At 43.7% G+C, this 25,043-nt stretch overlaps 1 protein-coding gene across 30 annotated transcripts in view; it reads right to left on the bottom strand.

Annotated features, from left to right (window-relative positions):
• The window catches only part of EPB41L2 (erythrocyte membrane protein band 4.1 like 2), a 242,657-nt gene that overhangs the window by 75,270 nt on the left and 142,344 nt on the right, over positions 1–25,043 (bottom strand). For all 30 annotated transcript variants that reach the window (XR_005456148.1, XR_005456149.1, XM_038766030.1 and 27 more), the window contains one exon: positions 4,700–4,804. Coding sequence is in view for 28 of the 30 variants with exons in the window: in XM_038766030.1 (XP_038621958.1) it covers positions 4,700–4,804 (105 nt within the window). In the remaining 2 variants the exon portion in view is untranslated. The remainder of the gene's footprint in view (positions 1–4,699; positions 4,805–25,043) is intronic.

Below are 25,043 nucleotides of genomic sequence, written 5' to 3'. Positions count from 1 at the left end.
TTAATAGTCTTATATTGGTCTCTTAAAAGCATGGACTGTGTCCAACCTGATTAGCTTGTATCAACCCTAGTGCTTAGTATAGTACCAGGTACATAGTAAGTGTTTATTGTGCTTTCCCAAGTGTTTAGTACAGTGCTCTGCACATAGTAAGTGCTCAATAAATACCGTTGACTGATTGCTTGAACTGGGTCAAATCAATGGGTCAGTTAGCTCAGTTTACTGTCCCTGAGAGAAGTACAAGATGATTGGAGGAACTATGGAGTGGCTATCCTGATTTACAATCAAGCCCATGATTATGGAAAAAATCTCGCTTCCCCGCCTTAAATCTGGAATTTGCTTCCTCTAGGGTCAGAGAGAAATGAAGCAAAGAGTCATAACTCTTTTGGGTAGCTCCCCCACCCTTGAACTTTCAGCTCCACTGTGTTGCTTGAAGAGAGAGCAATGCCTTGAACCAAAATCAGTGGTATCTGAGGAGGTCAGTCTGACTCATAGTTCAATGTAGTTTGAAAATAGAGTTGAAAACAGAGTAGAGAAGCAGTGCATCCTAGTGGAAAGGGAACAGACCTGAGAGTTAGAGGGGCTGGGTTTTACTTCTGGCTCTGCCACTTGTCTGCTGTGTGACCTTGGGCAAGTCACTTAACTTCTCTGCGCCTCTGTTAACTCATCTGTTAAATGGTGATTAAGACGGTCAGGCCTCTGAGGGGCAGAGACTGTGTCCCATCTGATGATCCAGCAGTCAGTAGAGTGCCTGACAGATAGTAAGTGCTGAACAAATTCCATTTTTAAAAATTCCACTAAAAAAAATAAGGATCTTCAATCTAGCCACAGTTCTTCTGGTCTTCCCGCCCCCCAAGACTCACCCCCAGCCCCACTCGCCATGCACACACACAATTGGGGAGGAAGGGAGAAAAGAGAGAAAGTCAGAGGCTAGGAAGTCTGCTTGTTATGGGCAGGGATTGTATCTGTAAATTCTGTTGTATTGTACTCTCCCAAGCGCACTGTACAATGCTCGGGACATAGGAAATGCTCAATAAATACGATTGATTTTATCTCCCATTCAACTTGAAAATGGTTAGTTACATCAGTGTTTATTGACTGGTGGGTCTCTAAAGGGATGAAACATTTACATTATCCCGTGGGGTTAACCACACCCTTCTATACAGTCTGAGGACAGACTTCATAAAGTGGGTTTATCACTTCTAGTCCATTATGATTCATCAGTGATTGTCCTCCACATTTTTGATTGTTTTCTCTGAATCCCATTCATGGCCTATTCTCTGTCCTCTCTGGAATAAATTCTCATTAGTTAGGCCAACATTGAGTCTCATCTAAAATAAAACTCAGTTCAAGTCCCTTTGCAGTTGGCCTTTTAGAAATTCATTGGATTCTTCCCCTATTAAATCTCCTGCAGGGAATCATTCTGCTCTTTTTTTGGACAGCAAACTGATTTAAACAATGTGTTTAGAATTAACTTTCTTTCAATGATTTGCTCTTATATGTGGCAGATTTCTTCTTTGGTAAAAACTGTTTCGAACCCAACCTGCTTGGACGAGCTCTAGACAGGCTCTAGACTGTGAGCCTGTTGTGGGCAGGAATTGTCTCTGTTGCTGAACTGTACTTCTCAAGTGCTTAGTACAGTGCTCTGCACACAGGAAGTGCTCAATAAATATGACTAAATTGAAAACAAGGTAAGGGCAAGGTCAAGAAAACAGCCCCTCTACTCTCAAGAAGGGAGGCACTTTTCCAGAAATATGCCAAGTACTAATTCATTTTTTAAAGTGGCATTTGTTAAGCACTTACTATGTGCCAGGCACAGTACTAAGTGCTCGGATAGATACAAGTTAATCAGGTTGGACACAGTCCCTGTTTCACATGGGGCTCACAGTCTTAATCCCATTTTACAAATGAAGTAACAGGCACAGAGAAGTGAAGAAACTTGCCCAGGGTCACACAGACAGGTGGTGGAGCAGGATTAGAACCCAGGTCCCTCTGACTTCCAGGATGGATAATGGATAACGACTCTATCCATTATGCCATGCTTTGTCCCTATCTTTTGAGATACTAAATGGCAACAGAAAACAAGCGGTTCCTCATTTTCAAAGTATAGTACTGTGAACAAAAAGGCTGCCTAAACAGAAGACTGCTGAAGAAAGTTATGCAGTGCTTGCCACATTTTCAGTCCAGCTACACTTTCAGTAGCTCACTTTTGGGAAAGTTTTGTTAATACCTACAAATATTCAATGCAGGGATTTTAAAGCTATCAGTGAAATCAGTCCAGACTGAATATTAAACTGCTTCTCCCTGATGCACAGATCATCGATGAGAAAGGTGATTAGGACCATTAAAATTTCCTGGTAATGGTACCCATAGTGCTGGATTGGAGGTAGTCTTATATTCCCCTTTCTAAAAAAGAGTGCCTGGTATTCAGTTTCTACACCCCACAGCTGCAGTCTAATACAACAGCTGGCTCATAAATGAACGGCTGTGGTGAATGCACAAGAATGAGAAAAACACATCATTCAGCATTTAGCCCCGTCCCAGCTGGGGGTGGGGAGAGGGAACAGGGCCAGGAGGAGAAGGGGTTTCGGAGATTTGTGGTATTTTAATCTGAGGAGGTAACAACCACAGTAGGGAAAAAATGAATCAGAGAGTAATCTGGTGCCAAGATGAAACAATTCACTCTTCAGACCTCTTGGCGCAGAGACGGGGAATGTGAAGGAATGAAAGAGGATCAGCCCATAAAACCTCCCAAACTGCAGGTTTTTGGGGAAGCGGGTAGCCTGGGGTAGTAGCTGTTCGTTGCATGCCTGGTACCCCGGCAGCCCACGGTAATAACCATGCTGGGAGTGGGTGGGAGGTCCTGTCATGAGCACATGGGAGATGCTGTTCAAACAAGAAGAGAAAAAAGGCTGTTACCGACAGGAGGGCCGCTTCCTATGAGCCTAGGAATCACACACTCATTCCAGGCAAAGTGCATGGTTGAATGGATAGCAGTAAGGTAGTGAGAAGGGGCCTAAGGAGAGATAAATCTTCATCAATTTCTACTAATCCTCCCCACCTCCCCCTAATCTGTCTGAACTATGGGTGTCCATTGATGCCTCCCAAGCCAGCAGTCCACATCTCCCCTATCCCAAAAACCTCCAATGTTTGCCCACTCCTCTCTGCACTGAACACAAACTCCACCCCATTGGACTTATAGCACTCAATAGGATCTTCCACCTACCTCACCTCACTGATCTCCTACTTCAACTCAGTTTGCACATATCCTTCCTCTTTTACCAACCTTTCACTGTACCTCAGTCTCATCTTTCTTGACACCAACCTCTGGTCCTCATCCTCCCTCTGGTTTGGAACTCCTCCCCTGTCATATCTGACAGACCACCTTTCTCCCCACCTTCAAAGCCTTTTAAAAAAAAAAAAGTCACATCTTCCAAGAGGCCTTCCCCAACTAACACCTCACTTCCCTATTAGTCCTCCCCTTCTGTATTGCCTAGGTACCTTGATCTGTTCCCCTTAAGCACTTCAATATTCACCCCTTCCACAGTCCCATAGTGCTGAGTACAGTGCTTTGCAGACAATAAGCACTCAAACACCGTTGACTGATTGAGGTCCTGGCCTAGGGTTGGGTGGAAAGAAGAATTATGTAGAAGCCTGCTGGGTGAACAAGGAGCTGGAAACAGTCTCCTAGAGATGCCAACAGTCAACATGTTAATTTAGCCCAGCCAAGAAAACCTTTGGCAGGTGATGTGGCTTGCCTGGGATGGAACGGTGATGAAAGAGCAACAGACTGGATGAAATGCCCACTTGGAAGAATCTTGCTTATGGAGTTATGTGACTTGCCCAAAGTCACAGAGCAGACATGTGGCAGAGCCAGGATTTGAAAGAACTCAGGTCCTCTGAATCCCAGGCCTGTGTGCTCTTTCCACTAGGCCAGCTGCTTCTCTAGTTGGAGGAATCAACCAGTATATACGAGAGATTGTTTCTTGTGGGCTGGTTCTGCAGTGACACACATTTTCAAACCAGTGTGTGTTCTGTCACATGTTGGCTTGTGCCAATGGGGAATAAGTGTTCACTTCCCTCCCTGCTTTAATCATAACACCTTCTCTATGACCTTGAACCATGGTCAAAACATTTTAGTAATTGCTCAATCACTGATAGGTAAGAAAACACTTGTCTCCAGCAGTCACAGTATATTTAATTTCCTTGTCAAACCCTGATAAAATCTGCCATGTCTAGAAAACATTTCAATCTTGAACGCCTACTGTATGCAAAGGACTATACTAAGTGCTTAGGAGGGAGAGTATACTACAGAGTTGGTAAACACAATCCCTACTTACAGAATAGTGGGGGAGACAAAATACTTTAGAGAAAAAAGAACATTTCTTGGATGCCTATCCAAACTAAACAGTGCTGAAACCCAGAAATGGACATGGTCCCCATCCAGTGATCTGAAATCAACTCAGCCTGGGTGGGTGCAGGGAGGGGGGAATAAAGATAAGGATGGAGAATGAGATCTGGAAAGGTTCAAAAAAAAGTTGCAGCCACTTTTTGTGGGGGGCAAGGGGGAGAAGTGGGCAGGGGAGACAGAAACCACATCAACAAGGTTAAAAATCACGAATTTATACTTTAAATATTGAAAGTCATTTTTAAATTGTTTACAATAACTTCAGAAGTCAGTAAAACAAATACATTCTCTTACCTTTTGTTCTGTGTTCTCTTGAAATAGAAGCCCAAAGTAGTCCTTTTCCAATAGATTGAGCTGTTCACACACTTTGTCAAAAAGCACTTGACCCTTTGCCCGTTTCTGGAAAACAAAAGGTAAACACACATTTGGTGACCTCTTACCTTCTAGGCACTAAACATTCTATTATCAGTAAAGAAATAAGTATTTCTTCACATACATATTTTAAAACATTTGAGCACAAGACAGAAGTAACATATCATCATCATTATTATTATTGTATTTAAGTGCTTACTGTGTCAAGCACTGCTCTAAAAATTGGGGTAGATACAAGTTAATCAGGTCAGACACAGCCCCTGACCCATGGGGCTCATAGTCTTAAGTAGGAAGGAGAACAGGAAGGTAATATGACAGTTGCCTTTAAAGACTTAGGGGCATCAAAATTATTACCATTGGCTATACAATTCAACCCACAGCATATACATTAAAGAATTATCCAAACTCATTCATCTGGTGTAAAGACTCAACACACCATATTTTCTTCATTCATTCAATCTTATTTATTGAATGCTTCTGCATCTTCCTGACTTGCTCCCTTCATTCTCCCCACTTCCAGTTCCACAGAACGTACACACATATCTGTAATTTATATTAATGTCTGCCTCCCCCTCTAGACTGTAAGCTCATTGTGGGCAGGGTGTCTGTTATATTGTTATATTGTACTCTCCCAAGTGCTTAGTATTGTGCTCTGCATGCAGTAAGTGATCAATAAATACAGTCCAGAGGGGGATATGTACGGCTTTAATTCTATTTGTTCTGACAATTTTGACACCTATCTAAATGTTTTGTTTTGTTGTCTGTCTCCTCCTTCTAGACTGTGAGCCCGTTGTTGAGTAGGGACCATCTCTATATGTTGCCGATTTGTACTTCCCAAGCGCTTAGTACAGTGCTCTGCACACAGTAAGCGCTCAACAAATACGATTGAATTAATGAATGAGTAAATATGATTGACTAATGGGAGAAGCTCCAGGTGCCGGGGAGGCATGTGACACAAGAAGTCACAGGCAGGAGTGCTGCAGCCAGCATCAGGAAGGGGTTGGCTTCCGATGACGTTTAAGCCTCAGTGTAACACTTTCAGCTGTAGATTGATGGCAACAAGAGTGGCACAGGGAGTTAAGGTGCCATGAGTAGGGTGCCCCAACCCTGCGGTAGAAGAATGAAAAATCTGGAGAGCATCAGGACCCAATGGAGGCTTACTAGGGTGTGGGTGCTCCTAAAGTGACTGGGGATTCTTCTGGCTATTTTGGGCTGAAAACCCCCAGTGACGTCACACAACAGAGCTACTGCCAAGAGTCACCCAAAGCTATGCCGGACACCGCCACAAGTCATCAGGACTGCAACAGACCCTAATGAATACAAGTAAATCAACACGAACTGTGAGTAAGCATATGGAAAAAAAGTATCACGATACAATCAAATTCTTCAGGAACAAATCCTGATCATATTGTGGGACGTGCCTGTATAAAATCTTTTTTTTAAAAAAAGAACCTCAAGCTAGTTCATCCAGATCATCAATTCCAATGGACTGAAAGTCAAGGACAATTGTATCAAAACTTCTCAAATTGATAATCAATCAATGGTATTTACTGAGCTTTTGCTACGTACAGAGAACTGTACAAAGAGATTGGGAGTCTTTTAGACTGTGAGCCCACTATTGAGTAGGGACTGTCTCTATATGTTGCCAACTTGTACTTCCCAAGCACTCAGTACAGTGCTCTGCACACAGTAAGCGCTCAATAAATATGATTAATGATGAGAGTACAACGAAATTGGCAGACAAATTCCCTGCCCATAATGAGCTTACAGTCTAGAGGCTGTAATTTAAAAACCATTTTTAATGAAGTAAGCCTGGTCACTAAGTAGTACAGAAAACTTCATAACGTTATCTGATTCTAATTTTCTTATAATAATAACAATAGTATTTGGTAAGCGCTTACTATGTGTGAAGTACTGTTGTAAGAGCTGGGGGGAATACAAGGTGATCAGGTTGTCCCACATGGGACTCACAGTCTTAATCCCCATTTTACAGATGAGGTAACTGAGGCACAGAGAAATTAAGTAGCTTGCCCAAGGTCACAGCTGACAAGTGGCTGAGCCAGGATTCAAACCCATGACCTCTGACTCCCAAGCCCACGCTCTTTCCACTGAGCCACACTGCTTCTCTAGATTAAAATCCATATTAATACTAGAAAATGGAGCATCTAGTTTTTAAATTTTTAAAGTTTTTGTCTAATTTGACTATAGTTGTCAACTCAATTTAACGTATGTATGATAAATGGCTACTATCTCCACTGATGTCAATGACACCACCATGAATTTTGCCCTGTAACTTTGTTTTTCAGTGTGTCACAAGAATGTTTTATGGTAGATTTCCCTTCTTTTCTTTCTGTAAAGATTCTGGAATTTACCTGGGTAACAGTGTATCATTAAAAGCAACATGAAAACCCCCAATGTTGGAAATATAGAATCTAATTCCCCCCCAAATAGTAAGTAGAATAACAAAATCCAATAGTTATCCTCTAAATGAGATACATTTTGAATCCATAAACTACAAATTCATATGCCATTCATGGTTTCAAGTAGCAGTTTGTGTGGCTAAAGTAAACTTTTGTTTCCTCTAAACATCCTGCAAGGACTTCTTAAGTACTCTAGTTGCTCTCATTGCGTTTGGTCAGTGCAATGTATTGGCTATGAGAAAATATGACTGCTTTACGATCACTTTATATACTTTTCATATACTTGCCTCCAGATAGGTCACCTTATAACTCGAGACCATCAACACAGATGGAAAAGGCTTTAACAACCACGGAAGAAAAGCTTATTGTCCAATCAATGCCTGAACATAATTACATTGGTAGTTTATTTCCAATTGATGGAAATCCCAGGGGGACACTACACTGAGAGGACTAGCCAAGGAGACAGCTGGGTCCCTGAAAAGCCTGCTTAAGCAGTTCCCTAAGTAACAAGACAATAATAAAGCTCCCATGCCTCCAACCTTCTAAAATGGGGATGACATTCCACCACATTATGAACTGGAAGTTTAACTAGAACGTGAAAAATTAATAATCACACTTCAGAGATACTGATATTCTTCAATAAACATTTTGCAGAAAAGAACCCAGGAAGATTGTGTATGTTCAAAAGAATATCACTTGCATACAAGAGTAACACTGATAAATGCTTAAAACAAATGGAACTTAATAGAATCTCGATTTTCTCAGTGGAGGGTAAGAGTGCAAAAAATACAACCCAATGACATAGGATAAGAAAGTTCCCTCCTCCTCATTAAAGATTAGCCAGTGGCATTTAGAAATAGCAGGGGCCACCAATTCACCCCTTCAATGTATGCACAATGAATAGTAATGTCTATTATTAACATGTTTAGTTAAATTCAGTGATTTGAAAGACAATTTTGTTCCATTATAAATCAATTTCTAATGGGCTTCCAATTTTCACATCAGTAATCTGATAAAGAAAAAAACATTTTCTGAGACAGAGGATAATCAGAGCTACAAGTTTTGGGCTGTTTATAAAAATCCACTACGAGTGGATTTCTTAGCAATCAAAAGTAAGTAGAATACAGATTTGTCCTTTACTCGAGAATGACTAATCTAAACCCAACATCTCTATGCCTAGGCAACTATAGCAAAACAATCTATATTAATGAACACATCACTACTTATAGTCTTTTCATTTGTTCTTTGCTCTAAGATCAAAGACACGTGATAAGAGGAAGCAGGGAGCTGGGTGATTAACAAGTGACCCTGGCCCATGTATGGTCAGGTAAAAAAAAAAACTCCAAGCCAATTATGGGTGACATTATGCAGTGAAACGCTTACATGATAGCAAATACACTTTTCAGGAAAGATTGTTTCTTTGGAAATACACTGTGTCTGCTAATTCTGTTGTATTGTACTCTCTCTCAAGCACTTAGTACAGAGCTCTGTACATAGTAAGTGCTTAAAAAAATGCCATTTATTGATTGACTTAGCCCCATGTCAACCATGTGACTGTGTCTGTTGTTCTGAACTCTTCCAAGCACTTAGTACACTGCTCTGCATGCAGTAAGTGCTCAGTAAATACGACTGACTTAGATCACACCAGGAATATGAATTAGGTAGCATTTTTCTGCTGGACAAAGAGGATTGGCTTCAAGGCTCTCCATCACCTCGTCCCCTCCTACCTCACCTCCCTTCTTTCCTTCTACAGCCCAGCCCGCACCCTCCGCTCCTCTGCCGCTAATCTCCTCACCGTACCTCGTTCTCGCCTGTCCCGCCGTCGACCCCCGGCCCATGTCCTCCCCTGGCCTGGAATGCCCTCCCTCCACACATCTGCCAAGCTAGCTCTCGTCCTCCCTTCAAAGCCCTATTCAGAGCTCACCTCCTCCAGGAAGCCTTCCCAGACTGAGCCCCCTTTTTCCTCTCCTCCTCCCCATCCCCCGGCCCTACCTCCTTCCCCTCCCCACAGCACTTGTATATATGTTTGTACAGATTTATCTCTATTTATTTTACTTGTACATATTTACTATTCTATTTTGTTAATGATGTGCATCTAGCCTTACTTCTATTTATTCTGATGACTTGACACCTGTCCATGTGTTTTGTTTCGTTGTCTGTCTCCCACTTCTAGACTGTGAGCCCGTTGTTTGGTAGGGACCACCTCTATATGTTGCCAACTTGTACTTCCCAAGCACTTATTACAGTGCTCAGCACACAGTAAGTGCTCAATAAATACGATTGAATGAATGAATGAATATCAATTTACACACTCCCCCAGCATTGTATCCACACCACTCACTCCAACCTGGAAGATTCTCAGGGCCTTCAAATTCCAGGCAAGCTGAGTTTGGTAAGGGACTCTCAACTTCCTTGGATCACAGTTGCTGACCATGTGGACCCCCGAACCAATGAGGAGGGATATAAAGGAAGTAATCTGATGGCAAAAATATGCCATTCCATAGGCTCGTCCTAATGTTTTCCAGCCCTACTGGGCTGATAGAAGAATTACCAAGCCCTTCTCATTAGTTTGACAATGAAGCAGTTCACATTCATTCCATTAAAAAACATGTGGCATCAATTAACTTTCTTTCTCTCTGCCTCCCCCCAAACCCCTCAGGAAATAGAGAGTCTTATGTAAATATACTCAGGGCATTCCCAGAACCATTAGAAAATGCTACTATGTGAATGTTAAAAGTGCAGTTGGTTAAAAAGGGGTTATGGGATAAAACTGGATTTACTGGGTAAATGAAACAAAAAAATGTGTGCTGTTGTTCTCAGCTATTAAATGTGGGAAGATGGAAACATCTGACCTTGAATCTATCCAATACAAAGTCATCAGACAAAAATTATGATTGCCTGGATTATTTTAATTTATTCAATCATTTATTGAGTGCTTACTGTGTGCACTGCACTGTACTAAGCACTTGTAAAGTACAATTTGGCAACAGATGGAGACAATCCCTACCCAACAACAGGTTCAGTCTAGAATCAATTGTATTTACTGAGTGCTTATTATGTGCAGAGCACTATACTAAGCACTTGGGAGAGTACAATACAATGGAATTAGCACACATGATCCCTGCCTATAATGAGCTTAATTATGACAATCCAAGCAATAAAACAAAATTAAAACTTCTATGGACCGATCTAAGAAACGACCATTCAGATTTAGCATCAAGCTCCCATAACTTGACTCCCTATCAATTCAGCACTCTCATTTTAAGTAGGTTCATTTAGTAGGATTGCCCATCAATGTTCTATGAACCTCTAATAGTGTGAAACTCTGCAATCAACAAAAAAATAATCAGTGGGTAAACCGGACCACTTACGATGGTAGAAGCAGAAGAGATCTGGTCTAATGTCATCAGCTGACAGGCAGAGCATCAGAAAGTACAAGTGTGTATTTGTGTGCATGAGAATTGTTCAGAAGCTATGACACTCGAAATGTTCTGCATATGCATGCAGATACACTAATTGTCCTCTGTTCCAGTGGGATGGTGATATCAAAATATCCCATTTTTTCTTTCTACACTAGTGCAGAAAAGGGCACCCAGAGTCCATGCCCTAAACTTGCCAGGAGTAGTAGTGTTTTTACATTAAACACCTGAAGGAGAAGACATGACATGATGCCCATCATGTTAATTAACCTGTTAATTGCCTTCGATGGACACTGTACTTTCCCAGACATTCAAGAAGCAAAGGAAAAATATCAGATGGAATGCAACAGCCAAAAGGATATTCCTTGGTCAAAATGAATTGTATGTAAAAAAGGAAGCTGCAGTGCTATGCTCAAGTTAGTTTTAGTTATCCCATCTACTAAATACTTGAACCCTGCATTTGGGGATGACCTAATACAACTTTATGAAGAGAAAAATTAGGGGGAAAAAGATTATCCAAAAAGTTAACTCACCATCTTTAGATTCCTTTGCCCCAAAACATGTCACCACGTGATTATATATTTCTGTACCAGGGAAAGAGTGGAACAGGATGGGAGAAGAGATGGGAGGAAATTAAGAAAAAGAAGAGGAGATAGGAAAGGGAAGAGAGATTCACATACTTGCAAAGCACAAACAACTCCCTCAGGTCATTTCCCTTTAGAAACATGATGCACTTGCTGAGAACAGATTCTTGGACTGAACACTTTATGGGTCAGAGACTGTCAATTTCTAGTTTCAAGGTCAATTAAATAAATGGAAAGGCTACAATGTTGTTAAGAGAAGTCAAACATAGCTACATTATTCACAATAGCAATCTTACTTTCCTGTACTAACTGCCAACAATTTTGAGCAGCCTTTTTTTTCCCTCCCTTTAACACCAATGATTGAAAATGCAAACAAAACATTTCCATATGTTTGAACTGCTGATAATTCGAAGCAGACTTGTGTTCTACTTTCTGGGTTCCAGATTTCTGGCACAGGTTGTATTCTACTAAAGGCAGCCTCAGGAGATAAAATGAGGTATCCTAGTCTAGTTCATTTACAATCCATAATTCAGAGTCAAGGGAGATTAGCTTTTGGAAACGATTTCTTTCAAAAATATTCAGTGAAATCTGCTGGTGGCACAACCGAAGACAAGCAGTTTGCAGCATTATCATTTGAACTGAGTCCTCCATGCCTGTTCAGTTAACTTGTGGCATTTATCAATGGGTCCAAAACAACTTTACTAGAGACCTCTGGGCTTAGAGGAATTTTTGCAATTGCTTACACTGCAGATCCGAGTAGATGCCACACACCACTGCAATTCCGCAAACGCGCCATCAGCTTTCTTTGTGTAGGCCCCTGTGACACTGCAGTGATTGTGTGTTCTATAGCTAGTGATGGGAAGCTCACAATGAGACACACACACTCTGTCTGCTCTTGCAGCGAGGGATTTGCTCTAGCTGAAAGCTACACTATACAAATATAAAGGCCAAGGAAAGAAAGGTATGTGCAGGGCAAACAAAACAACAGAGCCATTGTGCTTTGGTACTGGGTGGGGGTGGGGGTGGGGGGAATAAAATAAAACCCTAAAAGGCAGGAAGCTATCAGAAGATTTGAAATGACCTGACACCAACGTTTACCCCACAGAAACTATTTTTTTTAATTAGTCTGGGACATGTATTTTCTGGTATGCTCTTAAATTCCAGTCCCTCAAAATTTAAGTATACCATCTGAGGAATGATTCTTTTTCCTCCCCCTCTATACACACTTTCCAAAAAGAAAAAAAAAAAAAGGAAAGAGAGGAAAAGAAACAATTCTACTCACTTTGAATATAATTGAGAACACCTAAAAAAATTTTAAAAAGTTTTGAAATGATTCATATGCTCATCCCTGACAATCATTTTACCAGAGGAATTCAAACTTTTTTATAGTATTTGTTAAGTGTTTACTGTGTACCAAGCACTGGTGTAGATTCAAAGTGGTCATGTTGAACACAGTCCCTGTCCCACATAGGGCTCATCTTAATCTCCATTGTACAGATGAGGCAACTGAGGCACAGAGAAGTTAAGTGACTTGCCCATAGTCACAGTAGATAAGTGGCGGAGCTGAGATTGGAACCCAGGTCCTCTAACTCCCAGGCCCATGCTCTTTCCACTAGGTCCCACTTCTTTAACATTCATGTGACTGGAGGCAGTGGGCTGGACCAGGATTTTAGTGCTAAAATTTGCATTTTAAGAGAACAGTACAGGAAGTCTTGGATGAAACGTTTCTTATGACATCCTTAAGACATTATCCTGGGGAGAGTATTGGGAAAGTTACTTGAAGCGAACAATAAGACCTTAACAATGTCATTACAAGATGAGACCAGTGGTCTATCCCAAGTTCAATCAATCAATCATATTTATTGAGTGCTTACTGTGCCCAGAGCACTGTACTAAGCATTTAGGAAGTACAAGTTGGCAACATACAGAGACAGTCCCTACCCAACAGTGGGCTCACAGTCTAGAAGGGGGAGACAGAGAACAATCAATCAATCATATTTATTGAGCGGTTACTGTGTGCAGAGCACTGTACTAAGCGTTTGGGAAGTACAAGTTGGCAACATATAGAGACGGTCCCTACCCAAGAGTGGGCTCACAGTCTAGAAGGGGGAGACAGAGAACAAAACAAAGCATATTAACAAAATAAAATAAATAGAATAGATATGTACAAGATAAATAAATAAATAGAGTAATAAATACGTACAAACATATATACATATATACAGGTGCTGTGGGGAAGGGAAGGAGGTAAAACGGGGGAGATGGAGAGGGGGACGAGGGGGAGAGGAAGGAGGGGGCTCAGTCTGGGAAAGCCTCCTGGAGGAGATGAGCTCTCAGCAGGGCCTTGAAGGGAGGAAGAGAGCTAGCTTGGCGGATGGGCAGAGGGAGGGCATTCGAGGCCAGGGGGATGACGTGGGTCAGGGGCCGACGGCGGGACAGGCGAGAATGAGGCACAGTGAGGAGATTAGCGGCAGAGGAGCAGAGGGTGCGGGCTGGGCTGTAGAAGGAGAGAAGGGAGGTGAGGTAGGAGGGGGCGAGGTGATGGAGAGCCTTGAAGCTGAGGGTGAGGAGTTTCTGCCTGATGCACAGCTTGATTGGTAGCCACTGGAGATTTTTGAGGAGGGGAGTAACATGCCCAGAGCGTTTCTGGACAAAGATGATCTGGGCAGCGGCATGAAGTATGGATTGAAGTGGGGAGAGACACGAGGATGGGAGATCAGAGAGGAGGCTGATGCAGTAGTCCAGACGGGATAGGATGAGAACTTGAATAAGCAGGGTAGCGGTTTGGATGGAGAGGAAAGGGCGGATCTTGGCAATGTTGTGGAGCTGAGACTGGCAGGTTTTGGTGACAGCTTGGATGTGAGGGGTGAATGAGAGAGCGGAGTCGAGGATGACACCAAGGTTGCGGGCTTGTGAGACGGGAAGGATGGTAGTGCCGTCAACAGAGATGGGAAAGTCAGGGAGAGGGCAGGGTTTGGGAGGGAAGACAAGGAGTTCAGTCTTGGACACGTTGAGTTTTAGGTGGCGGGCAGACATCCAGATGGAGATGTCCTGAAGGCAGGAGGAGATGCATGCCTGGAGGGAAGGGGAGAGAGCAGGGACAGAGATGTAGATCTGGGTGTCATCAGCATAGAGATGATAGTTGAAGCCGTGGGAGCGAATGAGGTCCCCGGGGGAGTGAGTTTAGATCGAGAACAGAAGGGAACCAAGAACTGAACCTTGGGGAACCCCCACAGTAAGGGGATGGGAGGGGGAGGAGGAGCCTGCAAAAGAGACTGAGAATGAACAACCGGAGAGATAAGAGGAGAACCAGGAGAGGACAGAGTCTGTGAAGCCAAGGTCGGATAGCGTGTTGAGGAGAAGGGGGTGGTCCACAGTGTCGAAGGCAGCTGAGAGGTCGAGGAGGATTAGGATAGAGTAGGAGCCATTGGATTTGGCAAGCAGGAGGTCATTGGTGACCTTTGAGAGGGCAGTTTCTGTGGAATGTAGGGGACGGAAGCCAGACTGGAGGGAGTCGAGGAGAGAGTTGGTGTTGAGGAATTCGAGGCAGCGCGTGTAGACGACTCGTTCAAGGAGTTTGGAAAGAAATGGTAGGAGGGAGATGGGGCAATAACTAGAAGGTGAGGTGGGGTCAGGAGAGGGTTTTTTTAGGATGGGAGAGACATGGGCATGTTTGAAGGCAGACGGGAAGGAACCAGTGGAGAGTGAGTGGTTGAAGATGGAAGTTAAGGAGGGGAGAAAGGACGGAGCGAGAGATTTCATGAGATGAGAGGGAATGGGGTCAGAAGCACAGGTGGCCGGAGTAGCACTTGAGAGGAGGGAGGAGAGCACCTCTGAGGATACTGCTGGGAAGGATGGGAGAGTAGCAGAGAGTGCTGAGAGCCAGGGGGGTTGGAGAAGCGGGGGGAGTGACTTTGGGGAGGTCGGACCTGATGGATTTAATTTTATTAATAAAGTAGGAGGCCAGATCGTTGGGGGTGAGGGAAGGAGGAGGGGGAGGAACCGGGGGCCTGAGAAGGGAGTTGAATGTACGGAAGAGCTGACGGGGATGATGGGCATGGGTGTCAATAAGGGAGGAGAAATAGTTTTGTCTGGCAGAGGAGAGGGCTGAATTAAGGCAGGAAAGGATAAACTTGAAGTGAACGAGGTTGGCATGGTGTTTAGATTTTCACCAGCAGCGTTTGGCAGCTCAAGCATAACAGCGAAGGAGGCGGACAGTGGCAGTGATCCAGGGCTGTGGGTTAGCGGTATGAAAGCAACGAAGGGAACGGGGAGCAAGTGAGTCTAGCTGAGTAGAAAGGGTAGAGTTGAGAGCAGTAATCTGATCATCAAGACTGGGAAGAGAGGAGAGGGAGGCGAGGTGGGGTGTGAGGCGCTCAGAAAGATGGATGGGGTCAAGAGAGCGGAGATCTCTGTGAGGGAGTAATATGGATTTACAGGGGAAAGGAGTGTGAGTGAGGAGGCAGGTGAGAAGATTATGATCAGAGAGAGGGATTTCAGAGTTGGAGATACAGTTCCTGTATCTGACTGTGCTAACAGGATGCCTTCTATGTACATTCATCCTTATGATTAGTTATTCATTTAATCATATTCAATGAGTGCTTACTGTGTGCAGAGCACTGACAAACTGCTTGTGAGAGTACAATATACGGATTCTCCCAAAAAAATCCCTTTTTGCAGCCCTTTAAAGCCTTCTGGCATAGCTTTTAAATAAGTTTTTATTTTCTCCCTCCGGCCAGCAGGAGGACATAATAGTATAAAAAGGGAAAAATGTTGACATTGCTGAGGTGAATTAATATGGTCACTGGGAACATGCCTACCAACTCCACTATATTATACCCTCCCAGCTGTTGAGTACGGAGCTCTGCACACAGTAAACACAATATGATGATTTAAATTCTTCCAGAAATATGAATATAAGTTGCTTCAAATTGAGTATTTAAAGGAACACCATAATCACAAATCCAAAAAATGCCTACCAAGGGCGTAAGGCAATCCTCGTTACACATTGTTTATAATTTACTGCTAACCATTACATTGGATGGAACAATACCACCAAGCATCTGGTTGCTACTGCTGGAGATGGAACACTCAACCCACTGGACCACTGTAATAACATTTCTTATATTCTTCAGTTCTTTGCATGATTTAAGCTGGAAACTAGACTGAACCCTACACAATGTGCCCTGGGTCATATCTTTTGCCTCTGAAAGTAAGAAAGCATAAGTTAAGGGCCGATACAAGTTTGCAGTATATTAGGAAATGCTGGATATTAGCTTCCCATTAATAAAGACTCTTTGTTTTCGTTTCCCCCCTGCCCTGTCCCGCCAGATAGTCTTCACTACATACATTCTTCCAACAGGCTATAAGTGCTATAAAATGACCACTCCACCCCTAGGCTAAATTCACACAAAAAGTAAGGTCTTCAAGACAAGGCTATTTGCTGTGATTTTGCTTTTTTCTGAAAAAGTAGTGGTGAGACTTTGTAGCTCTGAACTCATTTTTAATCAATCATATCTCTGGGAAAGTAAAAATAAAAGACCAATTTCATTTTGTGTCCCTCGGCCACTGAAAAATACCACTTTCATTTTGCTTTAGCAAAACTGTAAGGAGCCATGAAAACCACATATGTCAGATTCAGTAGAGATCACTTGTTCAGACGTGCATAAAATTCGGTTGCGCAGGCATCTCAACAGCCTTTTCTAATAAAAAATTAATTGGGACAATACGGCCATGTCGGAGAAAGAAAAGTCCAACAATCTTCATTTGCTCCAACTGAATAGATACAGGGTTACCAAAGCATTTAATAACTTCCTAAAATCTCTTGATTTTCTACTTGGGTTCGAGTTCCATGCCCTACAGAATGAAGGACTGTAAACCTTTTTTCAGTATCTTCTTTAAAAAGTTTACCTTGCTCGGCTCTTTCTATATAGAAACACGCTTTGAAAATGTTCACTCACTCCCACAGTTCAATTATTCAAAATCCTATTCCGATGGATAATGTGAAAAGTTATAATTATTTTATAATCGTTTTCCAAACTTTTTTTTTTAGAATAACTCTAAGTCTGAGTAATTACGGTAAGTAAGATCATCTCTGTGTGGATGACAGGATGGCTTTAGACATTATTTCACCCAGTGGCTATTTCAGGCCATTCCCTGGGAAAATAAATTTCACATTAGGGCATTTTTAACAGTTCTAAGGGATAATGCTTTACATTCATCCAGAAAATAGTAACTTTTTTAGAACAAATGCTATTCAAGCACCAAAGATAAACAACAATCTAGTGCTAAGGGGGGAATATATCATATCAACTTTCACACATACACACGTAGTTACAATCTATGAACTACGTCTGCTCTCTTTCCCCATCCAACTAAGTTTCTTAGAGGCAGGAAGGGATCATACTTTACTTTTCATGTTTGCCAAGCTTTTAGTACAATATATTGAACTCATTCGTTCATTCAATCATATTTATTGAGTACTTAAACTCGTGTTCACCGTTTTCTTTGAATCTTTCCTTCTAGGGGAAAAACAACAAGAACACCTACACTTCAGTCAACCAAAAGTAAAGAAGCTGTGTGGCCTAGATGAAATAATAATAATACTAATTATGATATTTGATAAGGGCTTACTATGTGCAGAGCATTCATTCATTTGTATTTATTGAGCACTTACTGTGTCCAGAGCACTGTACTAAGCACTTGGGAAGTAGAACTCAGCAACAGAGACAATCCCTGCCCACAACAGGCTCACAGTCTAGAAGGGGGGAGACAGACATCCAAACAAGTAAACAGGTGTCAACAGCATCATTATAAATAGAATTATAGATATATACACATCATTAATAAGACTAAATGGACTTATAATTATAAATATGTACACATAAACACAAGTGCACAGACTCTGTCCTCTCCTGGTTCTCCTCATCTCTCTGGCCGTTCATTCTCAGTCTCTTTTGTGGGCTCCTCCTCCCCCTCCCATCCCCTCACTGTAGGGGTTCCTCAAGGATCAGTTCTTGGTCCCCTTCTGTTCGTTATCTACACTCACTCCCTTGGTGAACTCATTCACTCCCATGGCTTCAACTATCATCTCTACGCTGATGACACCCAAAATCTACATCTCTGCCCGTGCTCTCTCTCCCTCCCTTCAGGCTCGTGTCTCCTCCTGCCTTCAAGACATCTCCATTGGATCTCTGCCCGCCCTCTAAAACTCAATATGTCCAAGACTGAACTCTTTATATTCCCTCCCAAACCCCGCCCTCTCCCTGAATTTCCCATCACCGTTGACGACACCACCATCCTTCCCATTTCACAAGCCCGCAACCTTGGTGTCGTCCTCGACTCCGCTCTCTCGTTCACCCCTCACATCCGATCCGTCACCAAAACCTGCTGGTCTCACCTCCACAACATCGCCAAGATCCACCCTTTCCTCTCCATCCAAACCACTACCCTGCTTGTTCAATCTCTCATCCTATCCCGACTGGATTACTGCATCAGCCTCCTCTCTGATCTCCCATCCTCCTGTCTTTCCCCACTTCAATCTATACTTCAACGTTGCTGCCTAGATTATCTTTGTGCAGAAACGCTCTGGGCATGTTACTCCCCTCTACAGCAGGGAACATGGCTACCAAATCTGTTATGCTGAACTCCCAAGTGCTTAGCACTTGCTCTGTAAACAGTAAATGTTCAATATGATTGACTGGATACAAGATAATTGGGTTGGACACAGTACCTGTCCCACAGAGAGGAGGAAATTGAGGCACAGAGAAGTTAAGTAGTTAATCCAGGTCTTCTGTCTCCCAAACTATGCTCACTCAACTAGCCCTTGCTAGAAGAGCAAGGAACTGGGAGTCAGGAGACCTGGGTTCTACTCCTGATATCTACCCACTACATGCTGAATGACCTTAGGCAAGTTGTAACTGCTCTGTGCCTAAGCTTCCTCATCTGTAAAATGTACATAAGATACCAGTTCTCCCTCCTCCTTAGCTCCTGAGTGCCATGTGGACATAGACTGTGCCCAACCTGATGATCTTGTATCTACTACAGCCCTTGGCATGTAGTAAGCTCTTAAATACCACATTAAGTAAAGCCAAAACAGTGCATTAGCCATGAAACAGAGAAGAAAGGGTCTGGAAAAAACAATTTACTGATTAGAGTGGGGCAACTAATCTATTATTTAGATACAAGAGTAGCCATTAAAATGCCTGCAACATGGTGAGAATTCCTACCTTAGACTTAACACTCAATCTTGTGACCTAGATAAATTGTCCGAGAGAGAGAGAGAGAGAGAGAGAGAGAGAGAGAGAGAGAGAGAGAGAGAGAGAGAGAGAGAGAGAGAGAGAGAGAGAGAGAGAGCACAAGCGCATCTGCTTCTTCTCATCTGTCTCACTAATGACATGGTCCCAGGCCTTGTGCCAACCTACTCTTCAGAGGCCTGATCCAGAAGATTATTCATGATTTGAGACCAGAGGGGCTGTCTGCTTTGAGGAGATTTTGTCTTCCTCTAATAAAAACTAATTTAGTTGAAAAGAAAGGTTTGATTGTAACATTCATTCAATCATATTTATTGAGCGCTTACTCTGTGCAGAGCACTGTACTAAGCGCTTGGGAAGTACAAGTTGGCAACATATAGAGATGGTCCCTACCCAACAGTGGGCTCACAGTCTAGAAGGGGGAGACAGACAAGAAAACAAAACATATTAAAGTAAAATAAATAGAATAAATATGTACAAATAAAATAGAGTAATAAATATGTACAAACATATATACATATATACAGGTGCTGGGGGAGGGGAAGGAGGCAAGGGCGGGGGGATGGAGAGGGGGAGGAGGGGGAGAGGAAATAGGGGGCTCAGTCTGGAAAGGCCTTCTGGAGGAGGTGAGCTCTCCAGTAGGGCTTTGAAGGGAGGAAGAGAGCTAGCTTGGCAGATGTGCGGAGGGAGGGCATTCCAGGCCAGGGGGATGACGTGGGCCGGGGGTCAACGGAGGTGGGCCGGGGGTCGACGGCGGGACAGGTGAGAACGAGGCATAGTGAGGAGATTAGCAGCAGAAGAGCAGAGGGTGCAGGCTGGGCTGTAGAAGGAGCCATCTACATCCTTGGTGTCATCCTCGACTCGACTCCGCTCTCTCATTCACCCCTCACATCCAAACCGTCACCAAAACCTGCCGGTCTCAGCTCCACAACATTGCCAAGATCTGCCCTTTACTCTCCATCCAAACCGCTACCCTGCTCGTTCAAGCTCACATCCTATCCAGTCTGGACTACTGCATCAGCCTTCTCTCTGATCTCCCATCCACGTATTTCTCCCCACTTCAATCCATACTTCATGCTGCTGCCCGGATTGTCTTTGTCCAGAAACGCTCTGGGCATGTTACTCCCCTCCTTAAAAATCTCCAGTGGCTACCAATCAATCTGCACATCAGGCAGAAACTCCTCACCCTGGGCTTCAAGGCTCTCCATCACCTCGCCCCCTCCTACCTCACCTCCCTTCTCTCCTTCTACAGCCCACCCCGTACCCTCCACTCCTCCACCGCTAATCTCCTCACCGTGCCTCATTCTCTCCTGTCCCTCCATCGACCCTTGGCCCACGTCATCCCCTGGGCCTGGAATACCCTCCCTCTGCCCATCCGCCAAGCTAGCTCTCTTCCTCCCTTCAAGGCCCTACTGAGAGCTCACCTCCTCCAGGAGGCCTTCCCAGACTGAGCCCCTTCCTTCCTCTCCCCCTCGTCCCCCTCTCCATCTCCCCCGTCTTACCTCCTTCCCTTCCCCACAGCACCTGTATATATGTATATATGTTTGTACATATTTACTACTCTATTTTACTTGTACATATCTATTCTATTTTATTTTGTTAATATGCTTTGTTTTGTTCTCTGTCTCCCCCTTCTAGACTGTGAGCCCGCTGTTGGGTAGGGACTGCCTCTATGTGTTGCCGACTTGTACTTCCCAAGCGCTTAGTACAGTGCTCTGCACACAGTAAGTGCTCAATAAATACGATTGATTGATTGATTGACTGACTGAAGGAGAGAAGGGTGGTGAGGTAGGAGGGGGCGTGGTGATGGAGAACCTTGAAGCCGAGAGTGAGGAGTTTTTGCCTGATAACTAGGTTGATTGGTAGCTACTGAAGATTTTTGAGGAGGGGAGTAACATGCCCAGAGCGTTTCTGCACAAAGGTGATCCAGGCAGCAGCGTGAAGTATGGACTGAAGTGGGGAGAGACAGGATGTTGGGAGATCGGAGAGGAGGCTGATGCAGTAATCCAGACGGGATAGGATGAGAGATTGAATGAGCAGGGTAGCGGTTTGGATGGAGAAGAAAGGACGGATCTTGGCAATGTTGCGAAGGTGAGACCGGCAGGTTTTGGTGACGGATTGGATGTGAGGGGTGAACGAAAAAGCGGAGTCGAGGATGACACCAAGGTTGCGGGCTTGTGAGACGGGAAGGATGGTAGTGCCGTCAACAGTGATGGGAAAGTCAGGGAGAGGGCACGGTTTGGGAGGGAAGATAAGGAGTTCAGTCTTGGATGTGTTGAGTTTTAGGTGGCGGGCAGACATCCAGATGGAGATGCCCTGAAGGCAGGAGGAGATACGAGCCCAGAGGGAGGGAGGGAGAGAGAGCAGGGGCAGAGATGTGGATTTGGGTGTCATCAGCATAGAGATGATAGTTGAAGCCGTGGGAGTGAATGAGGTCACCAAGGGAGTGAGTGTAGAGAACAGAAGGGGAGCAAGAACTGACCCTTGAGGAACCCCTACAGTAAGGGGATGGGAGGGGGAGGAGGAGCCTGCAAAAGAGACTGAGAATGAACAACTGGAGGGATAAGAGGAGAACCAGGAGAGGACAGAGTCTGTGAAGCCAAGGTTGGATAGCGTGTTGAGGAGAAGAGGATAGTCCACAGTGTCGAAGGCAGCTGAGAGGTCTAGGACGATTAGGATAGAGTAGGAGCCGTTGGATTTGGCAAGCAGGAGGTCATTGGTGACCTTTGAGAGGGCAGTTTCCGTGGAATGTAGGGGACGGAAGCCAGACTGGAGAGGGTTGAGGAGAGAGTTGGCATTGAGGAATTTGAGGCAGTGGGTGTAGACGACTCGTTGAAAGAGTTTGGAAAGGAATGGTAGGAGGGAGATAAGGCGATAACTAGAAGGTGAGATAGGGTTAAGAGAGGGTTTTTTTAGGATGGGAGAGACGTGGGCATGTTTGAAGGCAGAGGCAAAGGAACCAGTGGAGAGTGAGCAGCTGAAGATGGAAGTTAAGGAGGGGAGAAGGGACGGAGCGAGAGATTTCATAAGATGAAAGGGAATGGGGTCAGAAGCAGAGGTGGTCGGAGTAGCACTTGAGAGGAGGGAGGAGATCTCATCTGAGGATACTGCTGGGAAGGATGGGAGAGTAGCAGAGAGGGTTGAGAGCCGGAGAGTTGGAGAAGGTGGGGGAGTGACTTTTGGGAGCTCAGACCTGATGGATTTAATTTTATTAATGAAATAGGAGGCCAGATCGTTGGGGGTGAGGGAAGGAGGAGGGGGAGGAACGGGGGCCTGAGAAGGGAGTTAAACCATAACCTTGAATTACCCAGGGAAAAAAAAAAGTGTTGTCTAATTTGGTAAAAGATGATCACTGATTTAGTTTTTCACTGACACTAATGCATGACCTGGGATCAGAGGGGCTGCTTAGTGATGTCAGTCCTTGCACGCATCATCTGAGTACCAAAATATACCTTGCAAACATTCTCATATTAAAAGATTCCTCAGAGAGGACTAGAACGATCAATATATACAAATAGCAAATATATATATATATATATATATACATATATATGTATATATATATATATATATATATACACAATATATACAAATAGCAAAAACCTCTCTGGATGTTTGGGAAATTAATGATATAAAAAACTATAAAAAAATGAATCTGCACCTATGATGATGGTATTTGTTAAGTGCCTACTATGTGTCTAGCACTGTTCTAAGTGCTGAAATAGGTACAACTTAATCAGGTTGGACACAGTCCCTGTTTCTTCTGGGGCTCAAAGTCTAAGGAGGGAGAACAGGTATTTAATCCTCATTTTACAGATGAGGAATCTGAGGCACAGATCAGTTAAGTGATTTGCCTAAGGTCACACAGCAGGCAATTGGCAGAAGTGGGATTAGAACCCAGGTCCTTGGACTTTCAGGCCAACACTCTTTCCACTAGGCAACATTGCTTCTCTGGAAAGCAGCTGCACCTAGGGAGAACAGCTGCAAGGAAAGCCCCCCACCAAAAACAAAGCTGCTTCATGAAGCCCACCACATCCACTCAGCATTTTCTCCTGCCTTTGGGTCACATCTACTAGGATATCCCACTGATACCTCAAACTTTAACATTTCCACAACAAAATTCACCTTCCCTCCCAAACCCTGTCCTCCAACAAATTTGCCTGTCATCATAGACATAACTACTATCCTCCTTGTATCATACACTCTTAACCTTGGCATTATTGTCTACTCTCTCCTCTCATTCAATTCACACATTCAACATCATGAAATCCTTTTGTTTCTACCTTCACAGCATCTCTAGAATCTGCTATTTCCTCTCCATCCAAACTGCAACCATGCTGATCCAAGCACATTATTTCCTACCTTTACTGCATCAGCCTTCTCACTGACCTCCTCCCTGCCTTCTGTCTCTCCCCTCCAGTCCATACATTATACTGCTGCCTGAATCATTTTTCAAAAAAAAATAAAAATTCAATTCTTATCTCCCCATTCCTCAAAAACCTCCAATGGCTGTCCAACAACCTCTGTATCAAACAAAAACTCTTCATTATCGGCTTTAAGACACTCCATCAGCTCTCTCCCTCTTACCTCACAGACCTAAGAAAACCAAATCTGCACATTCCACTCGTGTAACACCAACCTAGTTTGTAACCGTCATCTATCTCACCACCAACCCCTGCCAATGTCCACCATTGGGCCTGAAACTCCCTCCCTCTTTGTATTTGACAGCCACCATTCTCAGCACCTTCAAAACCCTCCTAAAAGTCACTTGAGAAGCAGTGTGGCCTAATGTATAGAGCACGGGCCTGGGAATCAGATGGTCATGGGTTTGAATCCCATTTCCACCACCTGTCTGCTCTGTGACCTTGGGCAAGTTACTTCACTTCTCTGTGCCTCAGTTACCTCATCTATAATACTGGGATTGAGACTGTGAAGCCCACATGGGACAGGGACTGTGTCCAACCTGATTTGCTTGTATCTGCCCCAGCACTTAGTACAGTGCCTGGTACATAGTAAGCACTTAAATACCATAATTATTACCTCCTCCCAGAGGTCTTCCCTAAGCCCTCATTTCCCCATCCGCCCTCTCCTCTGCATCGGCTAGTCTGGGAATCCCTTAAGCACTTTGATACCCCCGCTCCACAGTACTTGTGTACATATTCTAATATTCTACTACTTTCCTTGCTTGTAATTTATTTTAACATCTGTTATTCAGACTTGGGAGGTATCTTGAGAAGTAGTATGGTGTAATGGATAGAGTACAGGCTGGGAGTCAGAAGGTCATGGGTTCTAATTCTCACTCCGCCAGGTATCTCCTGTGTGACCCTGGGCAAGTCGCTTCACTTTTTTTTGGACTCAGTTACCTCCTCTGAAAAATGAGGATTGAGACTGTGAGCCCCACATGGGACAGGAACTGTGTCCAACCCAATTTGCTTGTATCTATCCAGCACTTAGTACAAGGCCTAGCACATAGTAGGCGCTTAAATACCATAATTATTATTATCTCCAGCACAAATTTCTGAAGGAGCCAAATCTGATCATCCCATTTTATGGACATCTTTAACTACCTAAGCAGCACCTAATCCACCTAC

The sequence above is a fragment of the Tachyglossus aculeatus genome, chromosome 2, assembly GCF_015852505.1.
Source record: "Tachyglossus aculeatus isolate mTacAcu1 chromosome 2, mTacAcu1.pri, whole genome shotgun sequence".
Lineage (NCBI taxonomy): Eukaryota > Metazoa > Chordata > Mammalia > Monotremata > Tachyglossidae > Tachyglossus > Tachyglossus aculeatus.
The sequence above is the reverse complement of the archived record's forward strand: the minus strand, read 5'-3'. Positions and strand labels throughout refer to the sequence as shown.